Here is a 20739-nt window from a genome sequence, read left to right on the forward strand (position 1 = left end):
CCAGGCTGACGAGAGCCGAGCGTGCCTCCTCTCACTTCTCACACACGTAGCTGGTGTTACTAGGCTGTTGGGTAAATGCTATCCCCTGTCTGTCATATTCGGGCTCCTCCTGAGTATGTCCTAATGGCTTTGCTTCTTTCCAGCGATTATTTAGGGATACGCAGCTCAAGTGCTCTGCCCTGGTTGGGCAAGGCCAAGCGCCATCAGAAATCCTGCACGTGGATGCCTGTAGGTAGCCTGAATCTGGGCCCTTCTCCGTGTGAAAAGGGCCATACACTAACATACTGCTATCACCGCTGGCAGCTTTCAGTTACCGCAACCTGATTTATTTTCTCTGGTCGCATTTCCTGTGCGTGAAAGGGATGAAAACTCATCCCATCAGTAGGCTCACGAAGACCCACTAGAAGTAATTTCACGTCTACAATCTTTGATTTAAAGGCAAATATGAGCCCCTTGGGTTAAAGATGAATGAAATATTTAAGAGCAGGAGAAAACTAAGTAACCATCAGGAGTTTTGCCTCTCTTTATAGCTAAGCCACGCAGTAATAACTAATGCCGAAATGACTCATTATGAGATGATGCTCGCTGGTGTGAAAGCAGAGAGAGAAAATGTCAGCATCCTGAGATGCTGAAGACTCTGGCTCACATTATCTTAAAACCTCAGTTTTCTGCATTAAATTAACTTCTCTGCTAATAACTTTGTAAACATACATACGTGTAGGCCTGCTCATATACCACATCGTAATAAAAACTGAATCACGCTTAGTTGCTGTCTTAAAATAATTAAAAATCTATTTCTGCTTTTTGAAAGGATTTCCAAATCCAGAGTCTGTTTGCTTTTGTTTCACATATTAAACTCCCCACCCTGCTTTCTCTGAAGGATGCCTAATATTCAACCCACTAATCAAAATGATTGCTCGTGACAGGATTTCCGAGTGGCCCTGAGATCCACCCGCTGGACTTGCCAGCCACAAGCAGGGTTGCACAGGTCTGCAGCGGAGATGGTAACGCCAAGGCCCGTGCTTGGTGAGACGTCAGCCTGGATGGTGGGGAGGCCCCTCTGGGCTTGCTAGCGCTGATCCACACCCAGGTGACGTGTTTGCTCTTGCAAACATAGCCACAGATTTTTATTGCAATGGAAGTTTAAATTAAGCAGAAACGTGAGGTACCTCAAATAAGCCAGAAAGAGTCATGCTTGCTGTTGCCAAATGTCTTTCTTCGAAACTCCTCTCCAGTTGCTTCTAGTGCATGCTGGCGTACAGCAGCTAAAAGAAGATTATCTCTAGCTGTAAGCAACGGCTGCTTTGCACTAACATCCATTAGGAATGGAAAACCAAATACTACCCAACGACCCAAAACCTGCACTTGCAAGAATCTCATTAGTACTGCTGTTACACACATGTGTGTCCATGTGTCTGCAGAGCTGGAAGGACTGAAGTAACACAGCAACATTTGCTGCCAAACTCCCAGAAGGACGGTATTGGAAAACATGGTTAAGAAAATTATATGGCACTCGTGCTTTAGCACAATATGCTACAACTGCCAGTGTCAGAAACACGGTGAAAGATGTAGTTTGAACCTAATAAGAATAATCTGCCACTCACGATGACCCCACGACCCAATGGCACCTAACTGTACACTTCCATCAGCCCCCATCCTCTCAGAGCCCTGGACATCAGGAGCTGGGTGACACTGGGAAGGGAGGGAAGAGCCTCTCACCTCCTGCCTTCAGGCACCTGCATTGCTAATACAACTGCCCCAACCCTTCCATAGAGCCAGCGGAGGCAGATGGGTGCCTTCAGGGGTGCTGAGCCCACCCGCCTCTGCGGACTGCACGGGGAATTCGGTGCTGTGAGCCCGTCTCCCTTCTCTCGCCAGGTGCTGGGGTAGCGGCCCTGGCAGAGGAAAGTGGCTCAGTGCCCTGTTGAGCCACTGCAGACCCACTCCTTGCAGGGAAGGGGAGGAGAGGAGCCTTTGCCATGCGACTCTGTCATGCCTTGGTTTTCTGGGAAAGGAGCAAAAGCGTCTGGGGGATCTCAGTAAGCGCCTGAAGATGGAACAACAGCAACAGCACTGCACAGCTTCACTTGCTCCTGCTCTCTCCCCGCCTGCCACCGTTCGCTTAATGCCACAGAGGCGTCTCGGTCCCCAGCAGCAATGCTGAAGAAAATGATCTTTGGCCTCAGGGCCCTAATGGGCAAATCTGAAAGAGGAGTAATTCACAGGGGGACACAGTAATCATTAAAACCAATAATCTGCCAACAGTTATGAACATTGTAGTGTCTAAACCATACCTTTGGTCTCTACATTTGGCGTATGACACAGTTTGAAAATTTCAGTTTCTTGCTGAAATACTGCAAGAAGGAAACTGCTGGCCAACAGTGACTTCTTTTGCTCTTCCTTAAACTGCCACTGTTTCAAATACCTCTGATAAAAAAACGCATCTGGATGGACCAAAGGCCAAGTAGAGGGACAAACTCATCTCCGTCCTTCTCGGTTACTCTTGGAAAATACTTTTTACAACCGTGCAACCCCAGGCTCATGCTGTAGCTTGACATCTGTCTCCAGACCACGAGTGGACACGAGCGAACATCCCTCTTCTTGGCAGGTTTACAGAGAACAGGAGCCCTACACCGAGTCCCCCAGCAGGATAACGCCAAAGGACAACATCACAGACGCCACTGCGCATTTTGAATGGTGGGAGCAACACTTCCCGATGCAGATGTACACGAGCTATTTGAAACGAAGCTCTCGGAGATTAAGTGTTATACTTGGGTTTACTTAATGTGTTTTAGGAAACCGAATCCTGGCTTTATGGACCTAACAAATGTGCTTATTGTGGGAATGATGGCATTCATGACTTTCTCCTCCTAAGCTGGTCCATACTATATGAAGCACATATATGGCATTTTTCTTCCTATTTAAAGCTCATCATAAGCACTTTATGCGTTGGAAAATGCTCTGAGCGCACCTATCAGATTTTCAATCAAAACAGCTTGGTGTCTGGCAGGGGCAGCAGAATTGGTCGATTTATTTCATAAAACTTTATGTACAAAGCAGCAGTATCCATGAACTTAATGGTCAGAATATAGAGTCTACAGGGGTAATTTTTATTACAATTTATAGCAAGATTACCCATACTCCACAGTTTTTGGATTTTATTGAGATTTTATGGCTCTATATGGCTAGAGCAGTTAACTGCACCCAGCATAGCTATGGTTCACAGAGAATGGGAACTGGCATGGAACACACGGTGTAACTAATCTACCAGAGGATATTAATTGCTATGATCCAATCAAAGGCAATATTTAAAATCATTTCACCAGTCAAATAGTTTGCCACAAACCTGTGAAAGAATAGCTGTGTGGAGAAATGCAGAGGCGAGAGTGATTGCATGGATGTAATATATGCACATATTTAAGCATCTCTGTCATTGGGTTGTATACATAAACATAGAACACTTTTTTTTTAAGCAAAGGACTTTCCTCTTTCTAAGCTATTTGAATGCCATGAGACCTCATCTACACAAAAAACAAAGTACCGAGACTACTGAGATTTATATCTCACTGAGCATCCAATATACAAATACTCTATCACCAAACGTAAACAGGGAAAACAATAAGGACAGAGTGTATTTATTAATAAATAAAATATTGCAAAGCCACTACAAAACGGTAGCAGATTGCAATTTACACACTGCAACAGTCTAGAGATATTTTAGACACCAGAAAGTTTCCAGCAGGTTGGTCCAAGGCACAATAAAACTCAAGGCAGGGATAAAATAAATGAGAAGTTTTATGCATGCGTTTCCGCTGCATCCAAATTTGTGGGATAAAAGCAACTAGATCAAAGCTCAGCCCTGGTGGGAGTACAGAGCTGAATGACCAGAGGCATTCTTCACATGGAAGAGAAGGAACTAACAGCTTCCAAAAGGTGCAGGAACTCAGGATATGTCGAAATGGACTTCCTCATCCTCCGTACGCTGGGCTTCACAAATAAAGCTGGAATACACATCTACGTCATTCCTTTCCCCCAACCTGCTCCTAGTTAAAAAAATACATGATGCTAAATCCACTGTTGATAAATCTTAGAAAAGCATGTGCTTCCATAGTGGAAAAACCTAAGCATGTCACCAGTGAGTCACCAGAAATAGGACTTTTCTGGAGATTTAAGTAGAAGACTGCTTATGGGACTCTCCATAGTCAACTCAAGCTACTTTGTCTTCAGGCAACCTCCTTCTCAATTTCAAATACCGCAGCATATCTTGTAACCTGTGTTTTAACTCTCCATTCTGGCAAGAATTACTATTTACTCTAGTTCTTAAATATACACACCATCTCCAGTAACACAGGTCCCACCCTGAGCGCAAGCCTCTCCTCTGCCTGCTTCTCTTCCTGGCTAGCCATTGCCAACCTGCTTCTCCTTTCCAAGAACCACTAATATTTCTTCCAGACAAACCAAGCAGACAGGGGGAAAGAGATTCAACTTTTTGGGGGGCAGGAGGGTGGAGGTGGACAGGTTGGAATACGTACAGCTGCAAAATATTTTTGTGCATAACAACAAAAAAATTACAGCTGAAGTAGAAACTCTCGGCCTCAATGCAACTCAAATCCAAAATAACCATCTACTAAAATGTAGAAAGAATAATGGCTTCACATGAAATAAAAAAGGCAACACTACTGGTTTTAATTAAGAGTCTCTTCCATAGCATAATTTATACAAACAGACCATATAATCTGACCTTTAAACATATGGAATGGTTCTCTAAATTTCTAACTTTGTACTACAAATTGCGTTTACTTTTGTGGAATAAGCTTTACAGTAGGCAGAAATAACAGGCTATACTTTAAAAAAAAAACCAAGGGCAGTGGATAATGTAATCTAGTGGTATTACCTGTTCTAAATCACAGAAAAATCTGTAGCAAAAGGCACAGCTTTTACTACTTGTTAATGTATCCACAGTGAGGAATATGGCATGTGTACACTGTGAAAAGACACAATCTGTATCTTTCTGTTAGGTCTATACACATAGTAACATAAAAATAGTCCACACCAATGTCATTACAGATATTTATGTACACGGGAAGCGGATGAAGTTCAGTTGGCAATTTTGAATTTATAATGTTCTGACCACTGGATTTTGCAAGTGGTTGTGTCTTCTGAAAACTTTAAAACCCAGAAGAGTGAGAACCCAAAAACTTGAACCTAAAAACCCAAACCCAAAAGCCCAGAAATATCAAAGTTGCACAGGTCCTTGGTGCACCATCATCAGGAGGAAGCTTCTAAAAGGCCCTTCAATGAATGGAGTAACTCTTCTGAACTACAGAAAACAATTTTTAAGGATAATATCTTTGGCAAAACCTGCTGCTAGAGGGACATGATTTGCCAGTAGTACTCATGGATATCTTCTGAAAGCAAAGCAGTGGAAACACTCAAGCTAATGGCACCAGAGTTTGTAGGGGAACATGTTGCTGCCATGGCGGGCCCTTTCACTCCCGCCTGTCCGAGCCTCTCCTTGTTCCCCTTTCCCCTGCCCAGATCTCTTTTCTACCCTCCTTTTGCTTCTTCCTTCTCCCTCTGTCTCCAACCCTTTCCCACTTTTCCTCCTGAACATGTTCACACATCCGTAGCCATCTCACTACCTCTCCTTTCCTCCCCCCTCCCTTCCATCCTGCCCCTCTCCACACTGCCAAGCCCCTTCCAACCTCCTCCTTGCCTTTTCCCAGCCACAATTTTTTTTGCTTTACCCTTTAAGGGGACTCGTATTTTCTCAGATCTCCAAACTTGGCTTGATTTCCACAAGTGCTTATAAAGACAAAAAAAAGGACAATGGTCCAAACCGAACTTGAGTTCACAGCACAAAACCACAGAGGTTCTAGAGTTTTTCACCAAAAAAAGCTGGAATAAATTTTTCAACATGGAAAATGTTATATTTTTTTCTCTACACTCAGTCTCAGGAAGAATGGAATAGTTTTTTCTTGAAACTTTCCTCAAAAAGAAAGAAAAAAAGAAAAAAGAAATAGCCTGAGTCAGACATGCGGCATGGAAAATGTTAGCCTAAACGGTTAACATATAGACAGACTTTGGGCAACTGAAGACAGGGTTTTAAGGGAAACCATCAGGCAGCCTTACCCATAGGTGCTGCTACCTGCTGTGCCTCTAATTACACCTTTTAGCAATCCTCGCCATTGCCGAACAGGGAGAAAAAAAGGCGAGGAAAGAGTTTTTCATGGGATTTTAATGCTCTGGAATACTTCAATGTATAATAACGTCTAGTGGTCACCACCTACTCCATGCAGAAAAAAATCTCCAAGTGCTTTTTAAGGCTTTGGATGACAAGACAACAGTGGTGACCACTGAAGGAACAGAACTTTGTCTCCTTGCCATGTTGTAGGGGGTGGCAGAGGGTGCAGCCCGGCCCCGCGGTGCCCACAGGGACTTGCGCCTGGCTCTCGTCCCCTCTGTGCCCCAACAGCCCTAACACATTACTACGCTTTGTGCATATGAAATAACACGAGGATTAGGTTGTAGAGGGCACCTTGCACGGCTGGGCTGGCGATGAGGGGGCAGCACACAGAGACCCCCACTTTGGGGGTCTCCCTGGGGTGCCTCCTTCCCAGCGGGTGCATTAGGGGGATGTCAGGGGGGAAGGTCCATGGTCAGCAGGGGAGTCTGCATGTAACTATGTGCGTGTGTGTGCACATATGTGAGTGTTGTGGGATTACAGAACGGTGTTAGAAATTTGTAGGAATTTTGTAAGATTTTGTAAACGGCTAGTGTTGTATTACCGATGCTGAGCATATCGTCCACTGATTACCTTCTAATTACGTGTTGTTAATAAATTCCTAAACATGCTTTGATCCTGATTTTGATTTACACTAGGTGAACTGCGAGGTTTTTCTCCTGCAAAAAGGATCAATCTGACAGAAGGGTGCTTTTGTAGCATGATAGCCCCAGCTCCCGTTGCCCTCCCTGGGGTGCAGCATGTGGCACAGCACCTGATGGGATGCTGCCAGCAGCTCATATATACAAGAGCTAATTCTCTGCAAACCCATCTGGTTTTCAGTGCTGCAGAAAAGATTTGATTTAATGGGAAACGTTGCAAGTAAAAAATAGGAGAGAGGAGGCAGGACAGAGAGCAGAAACGAGCGGCACACTGGGAGGCAGGAAAGGCGATCTGACTCTCCTGAAGGAAGGTGCAACGCAGAACGCCAGGATGAATGACGCCATGGAGAAGGATGCATGGCGGCGGAGGAGGAGATGACAGTACAGGTTAGAAATATTAACAGATAAGGAGGGAGAGACGAAGCAGAGCTGCTGAAACTGGCACTCAAAGAACAGTCAGCAGGATGGGAAGGACTAGAAAAAATGGAAAAATAGAAAAAGAGGGGGAAACAGAAGAGGAGGCAGTGATTTCTTGTGCTGGAGGGAAGAGAGAATTCAAACAGAACGTGAAGAAAGAAGTATTTGCTTGAACTGCCTAGAAAACCAGCCACGAGGAAGAGTTTTGTCCGAGAGAGGAAGGTGGACTGGGAAGCATCAGAGGAAGCAGAAAGCCACCTAAGCAAAATGCCTGGAGGCAGGATTATGGGATGGTGGTGGTCTGAGAAGGTTTTGCATTAAAATTAAAAATGAAATGGTTCTTGTCAAACCTGGAAGGAAAAGGAAAATTCAGCATGAGGAAAATAAAACTGGGAAAAAAGGGAAAAACCTTTCTCTATATCCTGTTTCTTGTGTTTTTCCCCGAAGTATCTGTATCTAGAAAAACAAGAGAGGTCTGAACTTAAGTCTAATGTAATTTTCATTAATTTCAGCATTGAAAGTATCTCTGTTCAGGAAAGTGCCTAAGTCTCATTTGAGTGAAAAGGACTTGGATATAGGCTAGTGTAAAATACAGCTTTAAGTGCTTCCCAGCCACACCCCTGGATCATCAACATGGTCTCTGATTTAGCCCCAAAGCAGCAACAACACAGAGATTATGGGACAAATGCTGCCGATGCTATCTGTGGATTGACTTTGTTTCAGCATGCATACTTTTTTGTTTCTGAAAATGATCAACATTCATGTAAAAGTTGAAAGTAGTGACTCTAGATGATTCTGAAACTGCATTTCTCCTTCAGCTGGTAGAAGATTAGCAACCAATTCAATCTGACAGCAATGTCCTGTTGGCATCTGTGTACATTTATTTCTTGTTTTCAGCACAAAAGACTGACTTGAAGGGAAGTCAGTCTACGCACATGTGAAATTTCTTTAGTCAGTTAATTTATGCAATATCATTGCATTTTATTATTTATATTGTTTTACATTAAAGAAAGAAAACCACACTCCAGCAAAAGCTGACAAAAGATGACTACCTAGAGTGGACTGTGCCCATTAGTCTTCTATCGTATTTATTCAAATTAACCTGAACATTTATAGCAAAAGAATTAGTGATAGCAAAATGGGTACAACTGATGAGAAAAAATAAAAATTGAAGAACGCTTAATCCCTTCTTTTTCTTTAGCTGTACATTAGTAAGTGCTGCAGGGCTGGTTAATGATCTCTGCCAATAATAGCACAAAGGCAATATTGTCAGGGCAGCTCAGGAGGCTGGGAGCTCATGGCCTGAAATCCCTATGGCACATTAAATTCTGGAATTTTGTTGACAAAACTGGGGTAGCAAAGTTCCAGTTTTACAAGATCAGGAGGTTCTTCCTATAGAGGAGACTACTACCAGAGCCAACTAGCACCTTTGAAAAGAAAACAAACGGGAAAGATTCTGGATGAGCTCAAGGTCAGGTGTGGCTTAAAGCTCCAAAATCAAAATACAGACTAAAACTTTCCTTTTCGTTTTTTCCCAGACAACATGGTGAAAAGTTCTGCTTTCACTCATCATTTCTTGACATAATGGCACAAAGTCCTAAAATTATGTCACTGTATGAAGTGTAATAAAACTTCTTAAACTGTCATTTTGAGGCTTAAAACAAAACCCAGATCAGCTGTGAGCTCGTTTCCTATGTCCAAGCCTGTTGAGAGGGCACAGTCCACACTTGGGTACTGAGGGAACAGGAGGAGAACCAAAGATTTATGGACAACAGGATGCTACTAAACATCAGAATGACCCATCACTGTAGTCCTGTAGAACAATACAAGTCACCAGTATATCAAAACCAGACATGAGAGTTGAAGAAAAAAGGTCTGTTAGTTGTAGAAACCTGTTCATTATACAAGTAAGTACACAAGAGATGTTATAAGATGTATTACTAAATGCCCTGTAGTCTCATAAGCCCTAAAGTGAGGTTATCTGTCAGTACCCTCCCTTTCCGCCTCAAGCAATACCTCATTTCAGGGGAGAATTAGCCATATTTTATTCACTCACACGCAATGAACCTTGAAATAGAGTCTCCCTCATTCCCTTCCTCATGTTCCCATCTCTGCCACTAATGCCTTCTTTATAAAGCTATGCTTTTCAAAGTATCTGGGCACATCTGTTTTCTCTTTTCTTCCTCCACCCATCATGTCACCATCTCTAACAAGTTTTTGCTCCCTCAGTAACTGTTATGTTCTCATTTTCTCTTGCTCTCCAGCTCCCCTTTCTGTGTTCTTTGGACACCTCTCCAAGAGTGTATCTGTCCTTCTGGCATGTGCTTTCTTCCTCCCTTCACACCTCCGTGTGCCTCTCAGGTCCTGTGTCTGCAAAACTCATTCCCAACATACACAGTCCATGTGGCTTCCTTCCCTTCTGCTGTTTAATCTGGAAGAAGAAACCTCATTCAAAATTAATCTGGAATAAGAAACCTAATTCAAAGTATTGCACTGCCACTCCTTGAGCTTAATAAAACCTACCTCTCTGCATCTGCTACCGCTCTTTGGTCCAAAAGCCTTTCCTCCTCACGTTCCTACAGCCCAACGATTGCTTTCTCTTTGTATGGAAACAACCTCTCTGACATTCTTTCCTTTGCCAGATCTGTATCACCTGGTGAGTTTTCCATGTTCATCTATGATGTTTTATATGTCATCATTATTCCGTTGTCCTTTTTCTTCAGCTCCTGGGGAGGATTTATTCCTCTCAGGACAAAATTTGCCACGGGTTGTCCGAGCATCTAACACCACTGCTGACCTCAATCATTTTAAAAATACTTCTTTATTTTAAAGAGCATCTGGGATAAGACTCTTAAAGGTTCTTCCTGATAGCGTAAGTCACGTGTCTTTTCAGCAAACCACCCTGTAAGTTTGTAAGCTAATGGTTTTATAACTTTGCTACATTTTTCCTCCTACAAGAGGAGGAAATGCCGTTTTAGAGATGCCACAGATGCACAAAACTGGTTCCACCTTACCTTTGACGTGGCTTCTCCCATCCTCCAACAGTGGTACTACTATAGTGTTGTTCATATTCCCAGGTGACCTCACAGCTGTATAGACAACAGGTACCGACTGTACCACCACGGGGATACGGTGCACGTGACTCATTTTGTTGGACTGCAAGTTCATGGGGCTTGAAGGTGGTACTGGATGGATAATGTGCAAAAACTGCTGGCCTCCAACACCAGACGCAGAGGCCACAAGAGGACCTGGAGTTAATACTGATGGTACAGATGCTGCTGATGATACCGATGTTATTACTGTGGGTGATGAAGCTGGCCGACTAGAAGAAGAAGAAGTAGAAGTAGAAGAAGGGGAGGAGGCTGATGCTGTCATGGAAACCGGTGAAGATGAAGCTGCTGTAGGGGACGACCTGGCTTTGTTTATTGACAAGTCCACTGGTTCAGTCTGTGTTTGGAAATGGTCTGTAGATAATGAATCCTCCACGGGGTCTGCCTTCATGTTGTTTAGTAACAAGGGTACAGCTTCCATATCTGGGTAGTTGTGGACGTTTGGAGACTGTTGAGGAAGGACAAAAGGACATAGTTACATATGTGGCTAAAGATGACTTGCACACCCAATTGCTAACGCACATCACACAACTTGGTCATGAAAGCCACAGGATTTGTTTCCTTTTCTCTTGTCAGCTCATAATTTTAAAGGACAAATCATGCTAGAAAGCACAGACATGTTCAGTTTGGACACAATATTAAAAAAAATTCTACTCCCATTTCTTAGAAGGTGGCAGGATTAACTGTACAAAATCACCCTGTTTCTTTGCACTACGCAAAGTCATCAGTGACAAAAATTTTAGTATCTCCACAGGTAGCCACTATTTATATTCACAGGACATTTCTTCCCAACATCTCACTTCAAGCTAAAGTGTTACTCTCTTGTGTCATCTCCAACAGACATGAAGAAAAACTGGTCACCACCATTTTTCAAACCACTTTCTGCATGCTTGAAGACTGTAATTTCCCCCTACTTGTCTACCTTCTCCTAGACGAGGCAGACCTTGCTTCTTCTTTCGGTCATAAGTCACCTTTAAAAGAATAAGCCTCAGCACTCTTGTTTGCTCTTTGCAGCGATCTTTGTAGTTTTGTCCGCAACACTTTTCAGAAGGCAGTGCCTTACGCTAAACACAGTCCTTCAGTTCAATGTTTGACTTTTTGCATTCTGCACGGTTACTGATAATGAACTCACAGGTCAGTACAGAGCCCCACATTTGTATGGCTGTCCCGTTACAGGCAGCAATGGCTACAGCGATCTGTTACTCTGAATTAGCACATTAGATAGCCTTCCCCATTGTTACAATTTTGTTTTATTTTTCCATACTAATTAAGAACAATTTTTCTGACTTCGCAAAATAATTTTGTGCTTTAGACCAACTCTTTCAAAGCTGGTTGGTCTAAATTTATTCTAGATTGGTGCCGTCTGCTATTTTTATAGTTTTATTCCTTATTTCCATCATCAAAGAGGTTAATAGAATTTTTGAATAATGCTAGGGTGAAGATAGATCCCTGGAGAAGCTCATTTGATATATCTTTCCTTTTTGACAGTACATCGTTAATAACTACTCTTTAAAAATGTTTTTTCAAGTAATTTTCAATAGGCAGAGCAAGGAAGGAAATGCCCATCGATAACCTGGTAGTAAGACAAAGCACAGCTCTCAGCTCCTCAGCTAAGCACCTCCATGGCACTGCACTGCAGCAGAGCTTCTCTACGGGCACACACACGCCGTTATGTGCTGTAGCATGGAAAACCAACCTCAATAAAAAACATTTGCCAAGCTACTTCAAACCTCACTTGACCCAAAGCAATTATTCCATATACAGATCTAACAAGCAATCTTTTTATGGTACCTAAGCAGCTCTAAACGCATTCTCTCGATCTGTAGATTATCGTATTTACTAAGTATCTAAAAATATTAAATCAGAAAAATTTAAGCCACAAATATTTTCATTCGTCTACTCTAAATAAGCTAACAATCAAGCAAGCTGTGAATTTGCTTTGGGATTTTTATAATCAACTATGTTAAATATTTTCATGGAGAACCCTCCTGGTTTTGAGTCAGAGCCAAATTTCATCACAGAATGGATTTCTATTGCAAAAGGAAAATAGAAACACTAATATTAAAAATTGTAATAATAACAGCCTAAGTGGATATTATCCCTGGCATGCTGAAAGATGAGTTCTTCTAGTAGATCCCATCTATTCAGCTGATTTAGACTGGTTCTTGAGTCTGACATTTTCCCCCATTTAAAAGCAAGAACGTCTCTGGAACAGTGAGTCTTTTCCTCTATTCATACACAAATCAACTTAAAACAAAGGGACCCCAATTCATCCAGCCCCTGGACCCTGCTGTTCTGCTGTAATACTAATAACAAAAGAAAAAAAATCTCTTTATAAAGACAGTGGGAAGTTCTCCCGCTAAAAAAGAACACAGAGTGAGGAACAGGTCACTTTTCAAAGCGCATAACCAGCTACGAGTGACAAGGTTACAAAAACCTCTTCCCCAAGAAGGCAAAACCGCTTGTAATTGCCCAGTGATGATTCCTGGTCACCTCCTCTGAACCACCTTATCCAGGCTGTTGCCACTAATGAGATTCTGCATGAGGCATACCATATGTGCCATGATAAAGACAAAACCATAAACATACATGGCTCAAGTAGTTCATTTGTCAAATCTTGACAAGTCTTACATATGCAATGGGCAAACAGACTGGTTCTGCTGAACTAAGCAGACTGGTTGGTAAAATGAAGGCAAGGCAGAGAGGGACACCCTGCACAGGCTATACCCAAATCTTCATAAGGCCAAAGGCAACATCTCCTATCTTAAATGTTTGAGAGAAGGGGGATAAATAGGATCAGCTCACATACAAGGGAGAATAGGGATCCCCTTGTGCACATGGCTGGGCAAGGGTCATCTAGAAGCAGTATGTGTTGCCAGCTCCATCCACAGGGCAGATAAATGTGCCACGGAGGAAATCCTACATGTTGACGTACCTCCAGGCTTCCCCTGGGTGCCAGAGACAGATTTCAGGATGACCCAATGCCGCCTGCCTCAGCAGCACAACTTGTTACTCTGTGAGCTGAAGGATGGATCACCCTGCTGTTTTGCTGTCCCCCGTTGCTCTTCCGAGCACCCTGGAGTGCTCTGAGGGCACCAGGGACTTGATGTACCCAGCGTATGCACGTTAGACCGCTCCCAGGAGTCTTCTGACTTCTGGGATACTTCTGAGACTAGACACAAGGGATCCACACGGACCTCGAAAGCAGTCCGTCACCAAACCGAGCGCAGTCTGCCCCAAAGTCCCACTTGCCTTTGCAGGAAGCAGCATCAGGTCCCTTACAGGAAGAGTAAGGAAGAACCCCAAAGCCTCAGGTAGCTGATGCCACACAAAGTACTTCTTCCACGGATAGAGTCAATTGTCTTTGAAACAAAGCACAGGTCACAATTTACAGATTTTTCTAGATTGTGCTAAGAACAGGCCTTTGGTTTACTATAATAATTACACCTAGCCTTTTGGGAATAAAAAAAAAAAGGAAAAAAGTATCATGTAACTGCAGTCTATCCTACAAATCACTTTCTCTTTTAATAGCTCTTCTGCATTTACTTTTGTACTGTACATTCCTTATATTGCATCTATCTTACAATAGGTACCCTCTTCTTGTCCAGAGCTGCTGGAGGGGCCATGCAGTCTCTATGTACTATGGTAATACAGTCGATATTATTATTTCAGTCTTCAGTAGTGAAACTAAACGTGAAACCTTTACAATCCCTTCATGAATTTCTCCAAACAGGATGAAAACTGGTATGCCCTTCAATGACCTCCCTTCCTTGCCAAAACTCTAAGACTAAGAATGCACTTTCTTTGGTAAATTCAGGCTGTGACTGATGTCAGTCGACATTACAAAAGACAGCAGGATCCTTATCAAAACAGGTTTGTACATCCCGTACTTAAGATAAAAATTGTAAACAAGTGTTATATTTTGTTCTGGTGGTGGCGAACAGAGAGATCTACCCCAACAACTCACGCTCCCTTACACCTGAGTGGTATAGAAGTTCCTCCATGATCTCAGATTTTATCTAAGCTGCCAAAGCTCTATTTAAACTGTATTTGAATCAAAACTTTGAAGATTAAATTATCATTATTTTCTGAAAATGGATGGTATATGCAAACCTTTCCCAATGATGATGACTATTCCAGAATTAGGAACTATGTGATGAAGAGTAGCAACGAAGCTAGAAGGGATGGCTGCATTCTCAGCACACTATTTCTTAGCATCTCCCCAGAATGTTATTAACCAAGAATTAACTGTTCATTTTCCTAGATGATGAGTGTTGCTGTCAGTTCTATTTAATGGAACCACATCTTTTCTAATTGAGAGGATCACAACACTATGGCTGGGATATTCAGAGGTATACTTTCAGCCATTCTGTCAGCTCATAAAGTCAACTGGACAAAAAAGAAATGGTTGCATGTTTTTTCTCCTGTCTGTTCCCTGCCTTTCCACCCTCATCTAGTAAAATGGGCTTCTTTGGGTGGTGTGGGCTCAGCTGATTGGTAGTTTGGGTGTCTGAAACAGGTTTTCCCTGTCTGGCTCCCAAAAGTGTCAGTGTTGATTTTGCAAACTTCATTTTGGTTTTAGGGGTCTAAACTCTGTTGAAAGTTTGGCAGCTTCCAGAATGTTTGGTGCGTTAGAAAGGGTTCAGCCTGAGGTCCCTGTAACCCAGTGGGCTGCCTTGGATGCCAGCCCAGACCACAGGAATACAACATGAGGGGGTACAGCTCCACGTGGCTTCCCTCATCTCACTGCTCCTGCCCTCTGCTACACAGGAGAGGGACAGCTTCAGCCCTGCCTTCAGCTGGGGCTCAGAGGCAAATCTCAGCAATGCCTCTCTCTGCAACACCGCCGTCACATCCTTATGCTGTTCACCATCCACTCAAATCCAGGCTGAAACAGAACTGGAAGGCAGGTTAGGATGGCTCCCTGCTAGAAAAGGCTTTCTAATAAAGCTGCAGTCTCTACTAGTCAGTGCTCTTGGCTCATGCTTTTTGTGCCTGCCCTTTAAAGCTGTACACCAGTATTCTCTGCAGTGCTCCATTTCATTAGCTTGCCATTAAAAAACGCCGCCAGGAACATAACACGTGATTTCCCTATTCACAAAGCTTTTTTTGGCTGTGTAAAAAAGCATTCCTTACTGCCTGTTTCCCCGACCATTATGGAAAAACAACCAGCCAGCCACACAACCAGCCACAAGACCCTGAGCGAAGCGTGGTGGCAGTTATGGCTGATCTCCTCTGCTGGATGGCCACCCTTTCCTGCACAGTTCTATTTCGTCTTCTTTCCAGCCCCCTGAACTCCACCTCCTCTTAACTTACTTTGGGGTGAACTTTGCAACAGCCCTTTTCCACTCTCTTACTCTACTCGTAGCAATCCTCTCTGTGTACCAGCACTGTCTCCCATCCACGACCAAGCCATGAAGAGCTCAGTTTCCATACAGCTGATGTTAAAACCAGTGAAAAAGCAAAGATCATTTTGTTTTCAGCAGCTTATCCTGATGCCTTGCAGTTCATCAACTTCACAGGGTACTAAGCTTCAGTGAGTCTTTATGCCTTTGTAGAGTTTTATTGCTCCCACACAACAGAGTTTACAAACCTGCAACAATCAGTTGTCATTTAAAGTGTTCTTCCTTTCTGGCAGCAATCTCCCAAGGTCAAACAATTTATAAGAAAGCATACCAAAAAAGCTGTCCTTGATGACGGAAACTGAACAGACTAAATTTAGCATTTATAAAATAAGCTGGCTTTGAGGACAGGAAGTTAAAAAATAAATTGCTAAACGTTTAACTCTTCAGTCAAATCACACAAATCCCCTTCTTGGTTGTCATTGTGCTGCCCCACCTCGTTCTGCTCTGGCAGGAGAAATTTCAGGCAGGATGATTTTGTTTTGTCAGAGTTAAAGGAGAGTGAGATGAGAAAAATCATACTCGTTTTGAAAAGCTACCCACAATTTTAACCATGTCGTTGCCACTGCCATACCAAACGCCGAGGCTCGGCGGTGCAGGCATGCAGTCTTCTGGGCAGGCAGTGCAGAACTGCACCCAGCTAGAGCAGCTTTCGGCTCTGATCATCATGCTTGGAGGGTGAAATCTAAATAACCAGGAATATTCTGCAGGTTACAGATTTTCTAACACTTCACAGTAAAAGAAACACATTCTAGGTTCGAAATGACAAAAAGCACTTGCTCTAGCAGAAGTAATTTTGCTTCTGCATAGCACAAAGATGTGTTTACAACTCTAATGCCATTAGACAGGCATGCAGGTGGGTTGGGTTTAGGATATGCTGTGCTCATCTTTGGTATACAGTTTAGTTTTTATAATTAAAATGGAATACTTTCTTAATCTGTTCTGTAGATAAGGGTAGAAAGCTCATCCTCTCAAAAATACAATTCTGCAGGTGCTTACCATGAAGCATATCTGCCTGTATTGGTTTTGTCCTGTCATGCCCAGACTGGGCACTTGCACAGTATGAAAGGTTGGCACAGGGCTGGCTTGGGCAAGTAGCAGCTTGGGCACTTCAAAGAGCCCTGTAAGTTATGGCCCAAGTACCCAGCCCTTTAGTCAGAGTCTTTTTTGGTTTATCTTCCTAATCTAGGAGTGAACTCTCTTTAAAATTACGGGAAGAGATGTTTTTGAAAACACCTTCCCGTCATGAGAAATTACATTCACAATACTCAGCACGCTTCTGCCCAAAACTCGCCACTTCAACCAGAGCCAACAAAATACTCTTAAGGAAAGGGAGAAGTAATACAACCTGCAAAAAAATGAACTAAACTACCTCCAGTTGAAACACTCTGGTATCCCCCTGAAAAGAAGAGACATCCAAGACTCAACTATGCTCGCTTTGAGATGCGGCTATTATTAATCTGTACATGAGGGGTACACCAGTACAGCGGTAACAGACGGCTATATAAAATCAGAAGGGCGAACGCGTAGACAGCTGAGAATTAGAACTGAGCAAAATACTTAAAAATTTGTTTCCAAATGCAAAAGCACCAAGTGAACAGGCATTTTTGTGCCTTTTTGCTCGGGGCTGCTGCTGCAGGCTTTCCCAGGCTGACAGAACTGCTCAGCTCGGATTCATCGGACAAATGCAGGAGGTCACACTGAAGAAGAAAGCAAAATGCAAGGCAGCTGGATCTTTCTCCTTTTTTTTCTGGAAGCATAAATTAAAAAGTGGCTTACTGTCAGTTTTCTAGAAACAGTTGTTCAGGGCCAAGGTTAAATTTGTGTTCCAAGGAAGAGGAGAGATCCTCGAGAGACGGCACTCCCAGGTAAGGCTGAGTAAGACCTTCTTACAACAACTCCCATTGAAGCTTTCCTAAAAAGCACCAATTGGCACCAAGAAAGACAGAGCGTAGAGTCCAGGAATTATTAAAATAAAAAGAGGTTCGATGAAAATGCATTTAAACAAATTGGAACCGATTAAACAGGAGAGACAGATACCCACTTTAAAGTACTCATGATTCACTTAATGTATGATTATCTCTGCATAACACTTCGATGTTTGATTTCTAAGTGGATGTTTCCAACCCTCAAGGCCTAAAAATAAAATCTCTATTCTCTTTGTGAGTCTGAGGAGGCAAAAGAAACTCAGCACATGCTATGAGGCGCAGGTGGCCTTTGTTAGCAAAGTGTTGCTAAATGTGCAGAACCTACAGAAGATGCCCCAAAATAAAACAGAATTAACTAAGAGCTGGGGAGACCAAATTCTAACCAACCATTCATACATAGACAAGCAAAATTCAAGCTCCAAGGCTGTCAAAATTATCTTTTAACTTTTCCTGAACAGTCACACTAGGGTGTTATTCCACAACTACTTCAACAATAAAAAAGTACCATGTGCTGCAACCTTTAGTAACAGCTCAAACTAGGACTGGGAAAATATACTTCAAAATGAAAGGAGATCCCTGTGCAAACAGCATTAGTTTTTAAACATGATTAACAGTGAACGCAAATACATCTAGTGTGAAATGACTTATTTTTAAATAACACATTTGCAAAGACAGAGAAAGCATTAAGGTTATTTAACTCTCCTGTCCCAAAACTGACCCGCTTACGAAAGGGTTTCTCCAGTGGCACAGAAGGAGAACAAGTGATTACAGACTTCTACAGCCCAATAAACTAACCAGCCCCTGTACTATCTGGTACATTAAATGTATAAATGAGACACTCCTTGAACATGAGGCCAAATTCTCAGTATCTCAAAATCTACGTGGGCCTGCCGTGATTTTTTTGAAAAGCAACAAAACCTACCCCCTCAATCCCTAAATCATTAACACATTCAGAAAACCAGCTGTTCAGCATAGATGTATTATTTATATTTGAGCAGTGTTACTAGAATGCTCTGTCAAAGGAAGAATCTGTTGAAAGAAACTAATTTATGCCTATCGCTATGACACAACTCTTCAAGAGAAACAACTCTAACAAAGGTGTGGAACAACAGTATTGTAAAATGTTGCTTGCAATATTACTTACTTAAGCATATAAAGAATACTGATAATATATTTGTATTCCTTGTACTAATCCACTTTAGATTTGAGAATAATTTCTGAGCAAATGGCAGAGCCCTAAGTAATTGTTAAAGGGGAGGTAAAATACCATGAAATATCTTCTTGTCCCTGATTCAGAATTATTCTTGGGATTTAAAAAAATGTTAGTTTATAAAATCCCAGACAACAAGAATTTCACATATCCACTTAGCAGCTCTCCTCATAAGTTTTTCCCTCACGGTTTTGGGGTAATTCTTGCCCTTTTTAATTTCACAGAATCATAGAATCATTGAGGTTGGAAAGGACCTTTAAGATCATCAAGTCCACCTGTTAACCTAGCACTGCCAAGTCCACCACTAAACCATGGCCCTAAGCACCACATCCAAACGTCTTTTAAATACCTCCAGGGATGGCGACTCAACCACTTCCCTGGGCAGCCTCTTCCAATGCTTGACAACCCTTTCCGTGAAGAATTTTTCCTAATATCCAGTCTAAACCTCCCCTGGTGCAACTTGAGGCCATTTCCTCTTGTCCTATGGCTTGTTACTTGGGAGAAGAGACCAATATTGACCTCGCTACAACCTCTTTTCAGGTAGTTGTAGAGAGTGGTGAGGTCTCCACTTAGTTCTTTATTTTCTCTAGTCCAATTTTAAATCAGAATCTTTCCATTTAGTTTATCCAAAAACTATGCATCGAAGAGTACTATGAGTTAAATGAGATTACTTGAGTTAATAAATTTGAGTCCTTGATGTTTATATTAGAAAATAATAAGAAAAATTGTACTAGACGTACATTGGGATTTTTAAATTAATTTGGTTTTGTCAATCCAGTCTAGTTACTTAGCCTAAGATGGAATACATCAGGAACTTTCTGCAAGTACCTACCAAGCAGGTTTGCTGATAGAGAGGTCCACCAAACTAGCAAGGCTTAGTGAAAGTAATTTTTTTTAAAAGCTACTCAGTAGCATTTACATTTCTAGTTGAAAATATTCAAATTATATTCTAAGATTTATTTTCACCTAACATGGAAGCATTCAATGTTTCCACACAAACCAACTTGCACTGAAAAACAATGAAAGCCTGAAGAATAATTTGCAACCAACAGTTTGCTGAAGATCCACAAGTTAAAATTTTGATGCAAAGATTTGGTAAATATTTTCTAACTCTGCACATCATCACAGAATATTCATAAATGTATTAGCAAAAAAAGACTATAACAAATAGTGGATGAAACTAATATTTATACCTTTTAACCACCTGCAAGCTGTTGCCCAGCTCCAGACAAAACTCAGCCATGTCCCCACCAGCCTTGGAGCTCAGCACTCCCAAACTGATCGTGCACTTCCAAGTCATTCCTCCTTGGGCAAGCAGTGCCAGATACTGCAAGAGGACTCCGTGCAGCCGGTAAATACAGCGGGCGTGAAAAAGGCATAAAAGACTGGGCAGTTAATTCTTTTCAGTTATTCCTCATTACCCAGTCTTGCTCACATGTACTCTGAGGTATGAAGATACCCATGAACTACTTCAACAATTCTACTGCTATCTGATAAATCCATCAGGAGTGGTGGTGGTGGTGGAGGTGCCATGCTTGAAACTCACATCTAACATCTTATCCATACACTGCAACTGGGTTTCTCTCTGTCTCTCTCTACTTGTCTCTGTTCATCTTAATTTCCACCAGAAGGATTCATTTTCCTAAACGAACCTCCTTCTTCTGTTTGCTGTCCTTCAAGCTGAAGTTTAAGTTCATTTTGTTCTTCTGATCTCTCAATTGAGATTGCATCTTAGTTTCAACACACTTTTCTTTACTAAAATAAATACATTAAGTAGAACTAACTAC

The 20739-nt window shown here is 42.2% G+C and overlaps 1 protein-coding gene across 19 annotated transcripts in view; it reads right to left on the reverse strand.

Moving 5' to 3' along the window:
- The window catches only part of KLF12 (KLF transcription factor 12), a 263394-nt gene that overhangs the window by 93234 nt on the left and 149421 nt on the right, over positions 1 to 20739 (reverse strand). For all 19 annotated transcript variants that reach the window (XM_075527297.1, XM_075527434.1, XM_075527445.1 and 16 more), the window contains one exon: positions 10317 to 10860. In XM_075527297.1, coding sequence (XP_075383412.1) covers positions 10317 to 10860 — 544 coding nt within the window. The remainder of the gene's footprint in view (positions 1 to 10316; positions 10861 to 20739) is intronic.

Source organism: Mycteria americana, chromosome 1, assembly GCF_035582795.1.
Source record: "Mycteria americana isolate JAX WOST 10 ecotype Jacksonville Zoo and Gardens chromosome 1, USCA_MyAme_1.0, whole genome shotgun sequence".
In the NCBI taxonomy this organism is placed as follows: domain Eukaryota; kingdom Metazoa; phylum Chordata; class Aves; order Ciconiiformes; family Ciconiidae; genus Mycteria; species Mycteria americana.